Raw genomic sequence first — 11,814 nt, 5'->3', positions numbered from 1 at the left:
ACGAGAAGAGGTAGCCAAAGTTCTGGTGAACGAAGTGGTTAAGCCTTTCAAGGCCAGGGTGATACTGGGTGATCAGGAGTACTGGTTAGTTAACAGGTCTACTGGTAAAAGAGGAGGTAGTATGAGAGATCTGTTTGTGGATGAACTGTATAGGATACTGTCTTTAATAATGGCTCTGGCAACATCGTCAGTATATTTTGACAGCTCCTCCCTTCCTCCGTAGATGCAGCATTTGCAAGTTACGAGGCTGTAAGGAAGTGACGTTTTGATATGGAAATGCATGACAGCTGTCAAAGTAGAGGTACTGTTGATGGTTGCTGTGCTTGATATGAACAGACTTTCTTATATAGCAACACACTGCACGGTAATCAGTCATCAGCTGTTGGAGTTTTGCCAGACGGAGAATGTATCCACTACAGTTCCACCAAATTATCACTGTACATGATTCTGCAGGTGATGCAAAGATGATAAGTATAGGTTACTTTTCTATTAATGTATGTACTGTCTAAGAGTGAAATATCACTTCTACATTCATGGACTCAGGTTCTTAAAACATATCATAGACTAGTGCCTGTATGATTTAACGCTGCATCAATAACTCCTGACCTCAACCATTTCTTCTATGCATTTTCTTCAATCATCAAGATGAAAGTGTCAGTCTTTAGTCTATACCAATTGGTTATTTAGAATAACAATTTTAAAAGCTGAAGTGAACAGTGTTTATTTACAACTTTAACAAATACACATATGGTTCATGAGACATATCTCCCAAAATATGCATCTTCAAATCCTACGTTAGTTCCTGTAACTGGCTTCACACCAGATGCTACACAGAATGCAGAATGTGTTTTAATGATGTCCCGAACTCTCTTGAGTAGGTTTGCCATATTGCTTTTCCCACCACTCAATGAACTGCTTTTTACGTTGTTCCCTTCGTGCAAAATACTCCGGATACTGTGCTTTCTCTAGTGGGTGCCAATAATCCAAAACCCAATCAGGTGGTTCCACTTCTCTTGCATACGCTACACCTCCTGGAGACCTCGCAACTGCAACAGAAATTAAAATATAATAAGAAAGTTCTTGCTTCTTTTTTATATATATTCCATGTTATTTCAGTTTTAATTTATAAATTATTTTTTGTCAAATCCTCCATTCCATGATAGTGTGCCTTCTGTTGCAAATCATGAGAAGTAATTTAACAATTTTTTAGAGAAAGAAAACAAATATGTTTAGCTTTGGAACTTTTTTAATCACAGGTCATAAAGAGTGTAGATTGTAACAGCAATATTTTCACTTGTGTTGCAGGAATGCAATGAAATTTCTCCCTTAACTGTCAGAATCTTGCAACAGATAACCTAGTACTACTTGCACAAATTAGAGAAATGAAAAGCAACAAATGACACTGTTACATCATATACTAACAGAAAAAAACATTAGCATAGTACACTAAGGATTTTGTATCAATATGGTGTGCTTCAATATTAACATGATCATCTATTAGAAAATTCATGGGGAATCATAAAACAGAAGTGACAAATGGATCTGACGATTTAAAAAAAAAAAGTACTTACTGCACAGAACTAGATGGGGCAATGTAAGATGGTTATCCTAAACTTTGCAAGTGGCTTTGCATTGAAAAGGTCAAAATTTTAAATCATATAAAATAATAAAGCCCAGATGGTGAACTGAGAACGCACGCATAAATCACCATAAGTAAAATACATATTGGGGCAGGGAGAGGGACAAACTGTCATCGTCATATTGTATGCACACTGCAAACTTATGCTTATGGGCCAAAACATTATAACCACGCACTTAATAATCTGTTTGTCCACATTTGGAGTGCAACATAACAGCAATTCTACATGGCATGGCCTTAAGTTCTTGTTAGGTTTCTTAAGGTATGTGGCACCAGAAGCCTACACACAGGTCACACATTTCCCGCAAGTTATGGTTTGGTGATTTGTGGACGCTAAGCTGATGCCCGATAGTGTCACAAATGTGTTTCACGAGGTTCTGAAGAGGCGAATTTGTTGGCCAAGACATCAATGTGAGCTCACTAGCATGCCGCTCGGACCACAGTAGCATTGTTCTGGCCTTACGACACAAAGATAGCTATCCTGTTGGAAGACGCCAACACTGCCGGGGAACACACCATGCATGAAGATTTCCATGTGGTCCGCAATAATTTTTACGTAGTACACAGCTGTCATGGTGTCTTCAATTATCATCACAGGTCCTATTGGGGCACATGTGAAAGTTCCCCCCTAGCATACTACTGCCTCCACTGACCTGTGCTTGTTTCAATCAGCTGTTTGTTTCGGAGGTGTAAATGTTAATGTAAAATTATGTCAATGCATTCAATGACATACACAGTAGTAGCTTTTCACTGATACATTCCTGAAAACATGAGAACCAGTTTTACTGAAGATCTGTATTTATCTCCTGTGGCACTAAAAGACAATGAAACCTCAAGACACTGATTCTATAGAAAATATTTAAAACTAATGCACAAAATTCTTGAAAGTTAAAATTAAATTACAATGATAAAAGTTATTTTTTCATTGAAGTGGTATGCTAAACAAATGTGTTCATTAAGCTGGCACAAGAAACATAAAAGCCTTTGTGTATTATAAATCTCTATACTGCAAAGTATGGGAAACCAATTCCAGGCAAGAGACTTGAGTATTTCCAGCAGCAAAATATATGTAGCAACCAAGAAAGTATTTTTTTAACCAAAGTAATGTATAGAGAAGATATCAAGATAATTTCATTTGGTTTGGCTCAGGAAGTAAATATAAATAATTACATTCACTCACGTGCAGATCGAGTTTCAATTGGTGAACAATCAAATAAAACAACAATTTTATACAGAAATAGCAGAATGCTGTTGTAGTTCAAAAATCTAAGACAAACACATTTGAGCTTGAATACAGACAGAGAACACGAAGAGAGGAAATGGTGACAAGTTGTCTACAGTACGGGAAAAATATAGAGGCAACTAAGTAAGAGGAATAATTCCCAAGAGATACAGAGTTTGGGACCGGAGGGGGACAGGGAGGGGGGGGGGGGGGGATTAGCACAAACAATAAGCAAACCAGGAAGATATGCCCACGTATGGGAGAAACAGCAGAAAGAGACTAGAATAAATAACAACAACAACGAAGGAAAAGTCATTTTGCTACTTACCATAAAGAAGTCACATCAAGTTACAGACAGGCACAATTAAAAGACACTCACATTCAGATTTTTGCCAACTCCAGCATTTCAGGCCGGTACGTCATTCCAGCCCAAGATGCTGGAGTTGGCGGTTGTTTGTGCATGAGGTGTGCTTACTGATGAAGGCTGTGGTTGAAAGCTTTATGTGAATGTCTTAATTGCATCTGTCTGCAATCTGACACGTCTTCTTCATGGTAAGTAGGAGTCTGTATTTTCCTACATTGCTGATACTCCTACCGGGAGTTTCCATTGTTTGATAGAATAAACAATATGCTTACAAGAAGAATTTGGAATGTATGAAAGCAACCACAGGGGGATATGGAATTTCCTAATTAAAGGAACAGAAGATAGAGGAGTAGGAAAATGATGAAGGGGCAGAAAATGGAGATCTGCAGAATAAAACCACAGGAAATGCCAAAGATACCCTTTGTCTTTCACATATCAGAAGCTATTGATGGGTTGGAAGGACCATACATCATGAATCCCTGACAGCTGGTATTCAATACACAAGGAAGTTCCAACAGGATTGAATAGGCAGAATATTTGAGAACAAAGTATTTTGTGACAGCACTGCTGTATAAAACATTCTTTGACTTCTTGCCACTTGAGTTCAGGGTATAACTTCAAACATTCAACGATTTCCACCACTGTCATTATCAGGAGCAACTGACCATCAAAATCGCTGCTGCGGAGGTCAACGTCTGCACTGATGGTGGTACCACTCTTGCCTTAGCATAAACATTGCGATGAATATCAGTGGCTCTTCTCTGAGCAGATGATACACCCTGTTAAGGACAATCTCTGCCTCAGGATGTCTGGAATTTACAAAATCTCATGTGAATGCGGCAGCAATTACATTGGTCAGTCCACCACAGTGCAGAACATCGACATTACATTAAAAATCATGTGCTGGAGAAATCCGCTGTTGCTGAGCTCCCACATACTGGGACTCTATAATTAAAGAGGCTGTAGAAATAAAAGTGTGTAACAAAACTTTCAACCATGATGGCAGATATAATTTTAGCAGTGCTTGGAAGCGACCTCTTGATGCAGAGAAGAGCTACAGATATTCGTCGCAATGTTTACACTAAAACAGGAGTGGTGGCACCACTAGCGCAGACATTGACACCATCTGTGACAACATGATGTAACTACCAACCAATCAGAAGTTGCCTTTGGGCTATACCAGACCACTACAGCAGTGATTTTGACAGTCAGTTGCTCCTGATGATGGCAATGGTGAAAATCGTCGAAAGCTCGAGGATTTACCCTGAATTGATGCGGCAATAAGTCCAAGAATGTTTTATACAAGACACAATATTTGTAAATTTCATACATCAACAAATTCATGTCACATCAACACCATGGCAAGACATATGACAGCTATTTCTCTTTACAGGCAGATAACCACTCATTGTTTAAATACAACTCATTTACCTTTAGAGACATAGCATGTTTACCACCTCCATTTTTTAAAAATGAAAAAATGTCACAATGTTGACTTTTACAAGAAACTGCTTGACAATTTGATGTCGCAAAACAAGCAACATTAACATGGACCCAGAACAAGTGAGAAAAGCAATAAGATATTGAGTGTATCATTGTAGATGCTCACGAACAACATGGAAACATGACTAATTAATAAAAATAAATTCTTTAATGCTAAAGCTAACACTTGTGTTATATAGCATAATGTGTGTACCATTATTAAATCATAAGGCAAACAAAACACAGTTATCTGGAAACTTATCAGTTTAGGTCTACACACACACACACACACACACACACACACACACACACACACACAAAGAGAGAGAGAGAGAGAGAGAGAGAGAGAGAGAGAGAGAATGATTAAAAAAACACAAATAACCAAATGTAATCCTCAATTACTCAACTAAATATAGCACTAATGTAGCTGCAAAGAGCACAGTCTCCTTAAATATTACACTTAGTACTTGATAAATATTACTATTTGCAGGCAAGGGAAATGTCCAATTCCAGTGGTATTGTTGGTGTAGCAGAATTCTGTAATTTAAATTGTTTTGGAAAGGTGCTGTGTTTTTTTTATTGTTGTATATTTGGCTTGTTCTCTCTGTAACCCCAACTTCTCACAGTTGTCTTGTTAGTTTTATATTATTCTTGCAGTGAGACGTTATTGTGTCATTTTTATTTTTGTTCATTTTTATTGGTGTGTGTATGTAGTGACACCATGGTCGTCATTTTGTATATGCTGGAAGTAGCCATTTCTGCCATATTGATGATAAGAGTCAAAGCAGACCGGCGGAATCTGACGCTTCTGTAATGCCGAAATATTGTCACAGATTTATCATATTATCGTTATAAAGTTTTGTTATACATTAGGCCAGCTGTGTTAGTGTGACGCTTAACTTATTTGGGTCAATTTTGTGCTAGTTTATTTTTAAACTCTGAAGTGTTCTTGATATTTGGTATGAGGCAAAAAAAAGGTACTGCAGTTTAAAATCTCCTAGTGAGTTAGGTTGAGATTTCTGGTGCACACATAGTAGCTCAACTGCAGATAACGATACCAAAAGCCAATGCCTACAACCCCAAAAAGGGAATCAGACATTTCCCTTGACCTATATAACTCACCCACAGCTACTGATACTAAAAAACCAACAGCAACAACTCTGAAAAGTGGAACACACACACACACACACACACACACACACACACACACACACACACACACACACACACGCGCTGACAACCTGACATACACATGTCGGTGGTCCGAGCCGCCGAAACTCTCGGCAGTCTCATGTTGTTGCCACAAATGTGACAGCTAACATTCATCAGTGAAACTGCAGAAACTTTATGACATACGCAGTATCATCACCCATCTCAAAACATAGTGATAAGACTCGTGAACTTCACTGTCATATCCATACCTAACATAAGAAGCAATTTAAAAAAAATTAAGAGTTCTTTCCGTGCAACAAACACCAAACTAATCAGAGCTAACAAAAATGCCACAAACACATAAACAAAAAAATCTTAATAACTCACTGAAAACGCTCCACAACCCATGTTATCACACCACCTACCTAAATTCAAAACCACTTTCACACGATCACAACGAAAACTCAAATGAGCCCAATACCCCAAGTTAAACTCATCACGTCCACATCCATCACCAGAAGGCACCATGAAATATAGCAACACAACATCTACAAATACAACCAACTCAAAAACTCAGTGCCGTAGTAACACCATATATCACAGCACTATTATGTCACACGTCAAAGCACATGGGTGGAATCTGACGGTTCTGTTGACCCATTATTTCTGATGAGTAGAAATTTTATGTTTTATGATATTCCAAGGTAGCATAATTTCTGTTAATTGATATTATGTGAGACTCATACACCAAGCTGTTAACAAAAACCACTGCTGATAATATTAGCAGAAAAATTTCCTCTTCTAGTTAAGTTTTCTAGTACAACGGGATCTTGAAGTCACAACAGAGGTTATGTGCAGTCTGCAGGCTTATTCTTGAGGCCTAAGACAGAAGAAATCAGAAGAAGCAAGATTCACGTAGAAGTTGTGAGGGGAGAGTGGCAGGCTTGATTCTTTCTGGATAAAGAGGAATATTTGATACTAGTCACTGGCTTTGACCAGTGATGCAGGAAACATACAAGATAAACCGTCAAGGATATGGTGACTATAATGTGATATCAGAGGTGAATTTATCAAATAGACTAAGCTAAGAGCAATCTGCCACCAGAAGCAGGGTTTTGCTTTCACATTCATTGGCTTTGCCAATGCACAAGCAAACTTTCATCTCCCAGTCTAACCTAGGTCAAAGGCTAAGCTACAGACGAATGTTGCCACAACCAGTATTTTGCTCCCACATTTGCTATCTTCGCCAGCTCACAAATGGTAAAAATACACACTAAAAAGAGATGTCACACCAGCCTTTAGCATTACATCACTGGTCAACATGTAAGATTAGCTTCTTTCTTACAGTACAGCCACTACGTCTATGCCTCGTACTTCATATCAAGCTTTTACACTCACAACAGAAGCCATGGCTAACACCCCCAAATAGATCAAGAACTGCCTTAACACACGTTCAAATTCAAACAGTCTGAGTAAAGCACAACAAAATGAAACACTTCATTTGACAATATCAACATTTGTTTATCATTAAGGGCAGCAATCTGACACACACACACACACACACACACACACACAGGCACAGAGAGAGAGAGAGAGAGAGAGAGAGAGAGAGAGAGAGAGAGAGAGAGAGTAGCAAAGGCTGCGCCAGTACATAAACTTGCTTCCATTAAGCTGACAAACATTTTAGTGTAACACTGCCATTTATAACAAATATGCCATTTATAACAAATATACATCTAGATATGTGAGACAACCCTAAAAGATCAGAATGAACTATACTTGATTCCAACACATGTCCAGATGTGGCTGCAGCTCATGATTTTCATACAGGTGAACAACTGTGAAGTTGGTACAAATGTGCCCAAATTGTTTAAGTCTAGAGAGTCCTACAGACTTTTTTTTTTTCTCCCAATTAGATTTCAAAATACATGGTGTTGGCAGTTCTAACACACACATTGCAAAAGCTGTCCTAATGCACCTCAAGATGGCAATGAAAATTGCAAAGAACTTATGAGCAACCGGAAGTAACAAAATGTTTTACACTCTTATTTCATCCAATCGTTAGGTGGTGATACTTACAGTACCGTATTCTGGTGCAGCCTAGGGAGACATTTAAAATCTTAGCATGCATTTTCCACCATTCATAGAATCTCTACTGCCAGAAACAAAAAAGCGGTCGACAGAAGCGTCCGATCCCACGCGTCTGCTTTGACCCATGACATAAGGGTGTTGTGTGTGACGTCATGACGCCACGGAGTTAGGTTTGTGAGTGTGGCGTGTTTGTAGATTTCGTCGTGTTGTGGTTTGTTGTGCTCTCTGGTGGTATGTTCAGGGTTTTTGTTTGTGTGGTGTAATGGACTCAGTTTGCTTTTGCTCATTATACCGAATTGTTCGAGTGTCGGCTGTGTTTGTAGTGTAATTCATTTCAGTGAGTTAACGATTTTGTGTGAAGGTTAATTTAGTGTTGTTCGCTGTACATCGCGTGGTAATTTTAGTAAAATTAATCTGTTGTTTATGTTCACGAATGGATATGACAGATAAAATTAACAGTGCGCAGGTCAAGGGAAGTGTTAGATCCCAATGTGTGGCTGTGTCTGTTGATATTGGTATCGAGAGATGTTTTTGAGCTATATAGAACAAGGGAAGTTTTTGATCCTAATTTATGGGATCAGGAGCTGCTGTTGAGCTATATAGGTCAAGGGAAGTGTCCGATTCCAGATGATATTGTGTTTAGTGGTATTTGTGGAGTTTTGTGTTGTTTTTTTTCGTCGTTTTGTGTGGTTTGTATGGGGGTGGGTGTCTAAATTTGTTTATATTTAGTTTGCCCCCACCCAAAAACACCCCATTTCCCGCGCTTGTCCCATTAGTGTCATTAGGCTTTTTGTTGAAAGTGTGTGTGTTTGTTTTTCGATGTATTTTCGTCCTCATAATGTGTACGTACCGACTTTATATGCGTGATATTGGAATCGTGGTTTATGGTCATTTCCGCCATATTTGCGACGTCATGGGTCAAAGCAGACAGGCGGGATCAGACGCTTCCGTATTTCCCAAAAAAGTAGATATCTCCAACACTATCAAAACAATATTAAACATAGAATAGTGAGGTGTCACAGCATAATAGAGAGATACAGAAACGAAAACTGAAGACTGGTGGTTCACCCACTCTAGATTCCCTTATACTGTAAGCAGTGGAATGTGAAAATCATATAGAGGTTTGCATGACTATCTGAAGTTCATGGGGATGAGCCATCTATAAGGCCATGAGAACTGTACTCTAGAAACCATGACCTCAAACTCTGCAACAAGGAGATAACTGGCATTTAAAGAGACAGCCTCAAGACTAGTTACTACCTGTCTGAAAAACAGCATTCAGTATCAACAGTTCGGGACTAGTGTAGCAGGGGATACAACCCGTCGGCTTTGGACAATGACATCACAAGTGGCCAATCGAGAAGCGATTCTTCTTAGTGTTGTAGCTTCCTTCAGTGGCTGATAAGTGTTTTTTGGCTTTTTAAAAAAAAATCTCACGAGATAGAATAAACAGATCCACTTTATTAAGCAATCAGTAAAAAAACGAAACTGAAACATAACAGCAAAAGCGAAAATGGTAAACTGCTCTATGGCGACTTGTGACGTCATTGTCCAAAGCCGACGGGTTGTATCCCCTGCTACACTAGACCCAACAGTTCTATGAAAGTTGACAGTGATTATTAAAACCCACCTGGCAAATATTTGAATTACTTCTTGGTAATATAAATCAAAAATATATTTTCATATATCTTCTGACATAGCTATTGTTTGAGCCTTTAACACAAGCCACTCATGTCCAGATTTATACCTTAGAAGTAGATTATACACATACTTAACAGTTTAGTATGAAAGCTCTCAACTGTTAGGAGTAATGTCTGCAAGAAGTGGAAATAATGTGCTATACAAATAAGTTAAATTTATACATGAAAATCTGAGGTTCATTACTGTATTTATTGAAACATGATCCTATGTATTATGTTCACTTATATGTACGGTAACTAAAGTGAAGATCAGTTTTCTATATTTTATTTACTACATGTAGCAGGTACATTACAGTTCCTTTGTAACAAGCATATATTTGACTAACAAATGTCAAAAAGGGTCTATTGTACAGTGCCACAACTATATAATTAATATGTAAAATCAGTTACACCAACAGAGTGAAATTAGCAGTATTTATCTTTCCAAGTGTTTATACAAAAGTAGCAGCCTGTTCACCTTCATCAGCTATAGTAAGCTTTGCCACCAGTTAACTGGCCAGTTGCCTGTAACAAAGTGCCATTGACACGACGCATACAATGAAACCTCCAAGGGTATGTACTACTGCTTGCTAGTTGCCTGGTAACTTAGCTTGCCACAATAAGAGCTTTGACAGCTGATGTATCACCGTTTGTTTTACATATTAATTGTATAGCTGCGAAAACACAAAATGGACCCTTGAACATCCTGTGTAACCATGCAAGAGATTGTCACCTTGATGCTAGTGAATCTGTGACATTAACTTAACACCACAACTGATGAAGCCTGTATGGAGACATGACTAGCTACTTTTTACATATTATCCTACGACTGATGTCTCAATTGATAATACTTGGAAGTACAAGGAACAGCTCTGGTCATGCCTGAAACACGCTACTTTTTTTTGGGTATAATTGCAGCAGCACAAAGCTGAGACAGAATCACTTGTTTTGCATAAACGTCGCAATGCTTGTTTCACAGAAACACACTCGGATACGTAGGAACAGGTAGAAGTGCAGGGGAGGGAGAGGTAGCTACTGACTTCATGCACGTACATAAAGTTAACAATACACACCATTTTCGTATTTTTAAATTGATATGAGACCCTAAAAAAAATTCGTTAAACTGAAAGTCTGGCAACTAACTTTGTACTGTAGAGTATCATAGTCCATTCTCTAATCCTTTGTTGCAAATTGCGATGTTTGAGTGTTTCAACTTCGGAGGAAATAAAAACTATAAATATAATCTACCAGCAACAACATATTTTTGGATTTAACTCACATTTTTTCGGTTGGTAATGTTGTTTCATGAATAACTCTCTTTCACCTTCCTCTAGCAGCACTCTGGCTTCTCTCATATCTTTCACATTGCGATTTTCGTCAAATCGATGGCGTAGGAGAACTGCTTGGTATCGAAACGCTGGACTGAAGAGAAAAATAAATAAAGGCCGGACTCTTTATAAATATTATTACGACTACAAATATGAAAATTCGCCATGCAGAACACTGGTGGCAACAGAGATTTCGTTATTCCGCTTTACTAACCGCCTGTCGTAAAATGACTCCAAATTTCTTAGAGCTCGTTTATAAAGACTGCATACTTTCCTAGTGTGGGACACCAACTCCATTGGTATCGCCATATTCTAAAGTAATCTGGCACAAAATACCAGCTGATAGTACCGTGTATGAACGCACCACGGTCGGATAGGTTATGATCGTCAGTTGTTCCATGGGAGAGACTGGTGGTAGCATCTGTTTCAATCGTTTGTCAGTTGTTTGTTTGTTTATTTAATTCGAAATGTATGTTGTTATGGCTTACTGATACAAAACCCCGATTATGGCATTTATAAAAAGTAACATTATGGTTACCCGTAAGCAAGGTATTTGAACAATAGCTAATAAGTAAATATGATTCTCGTATTTCTACTAAATATGACTGGCTGCTGGAAATGCCACCACCAATCATTTACACTACTGTCCCCAATCTACCGCTGTTTTTAAATGATAGAAGCTCGTATGTTGTGGAAATCTTTAAGACGAAACTGAACCTGGACGAGTATTCCTCGATGCCACAATCATTGGCAGAGGACGAGGTTCCTAAACAAAGCAAACGGAAGGTAAGACAAAGCGTCACGCGTGAAATGTTATTTGGCTGCACACTTTGATCTTGTGATTAAGTGTATATCCC

General features: G+C 38.4%; 2 protein-coding genes across 2 annotated transcripts in view; one reads left to right on the top strand and one right to left on the bottom strand.

The window, feature by feature from the left end:
- Positions 1–705: 705 nt before the first annotated feature.
- LOC124802579 (NADH dehydrogenase [ubiquinone] 1 beta subcomplex subunit 9) lies at positions 706–11,353 on the bottom strand. The gene is made up of 3 exons (XM_047263450.1): positions 11,172–11,353; positions 10,909–11,051; positions 706–1,046 (listed from the first exon to the last, which is right to left on the bottom strand). The coding sequence occupies exons 1-3, from the start codon at positions 11,264–11,266 to the stop codon at positions 850–852; spliced, it is 435 nt and encodes a 144-aa protein (XP_047119406.1). The 5' UTR covers positions 11,267–11,353; the 3' UTR covers positions 706–849.
- The window catches only part of LOC124802578 (centrosomal protein of 89 kDa-like), a 111,785-nt gene continuing 111,303 nt past the window's right edge, over positions 11,333–11,814 (top strand). The window contains exon 1 of the mRNA XM_047263449.1: positions 11,333–11,743. Coding sequence (XP_047119405.1) covers positions 11,576–11,743 — 168 coding nt within the window. The 5' untranslated portion in view covers positions 11,333–11,575. The remainder of the gene's footprint in view (positions 11,744–11,814) is intronic.

The sequence above is a fragment of the Schistocerca piceifrons genome, chromosome 6 (assembly GCF_021461385.2).
Source record: "Schistocerca piceifrons isolate TAMUIC-IGC-003096 chromosome 6, iqSchPice1.1, whole genome shotgun sequence".
NCBI classification, from domain to species: Eukaryota; Metazoa; Arthropoda; class Insecta; order Orthoptera; family Acrididae; genus Schistocerca; species Schistocerca piceifrons.
This window is presented reverse-complemented; position numbering and strand designations above follow the sequence as displayed.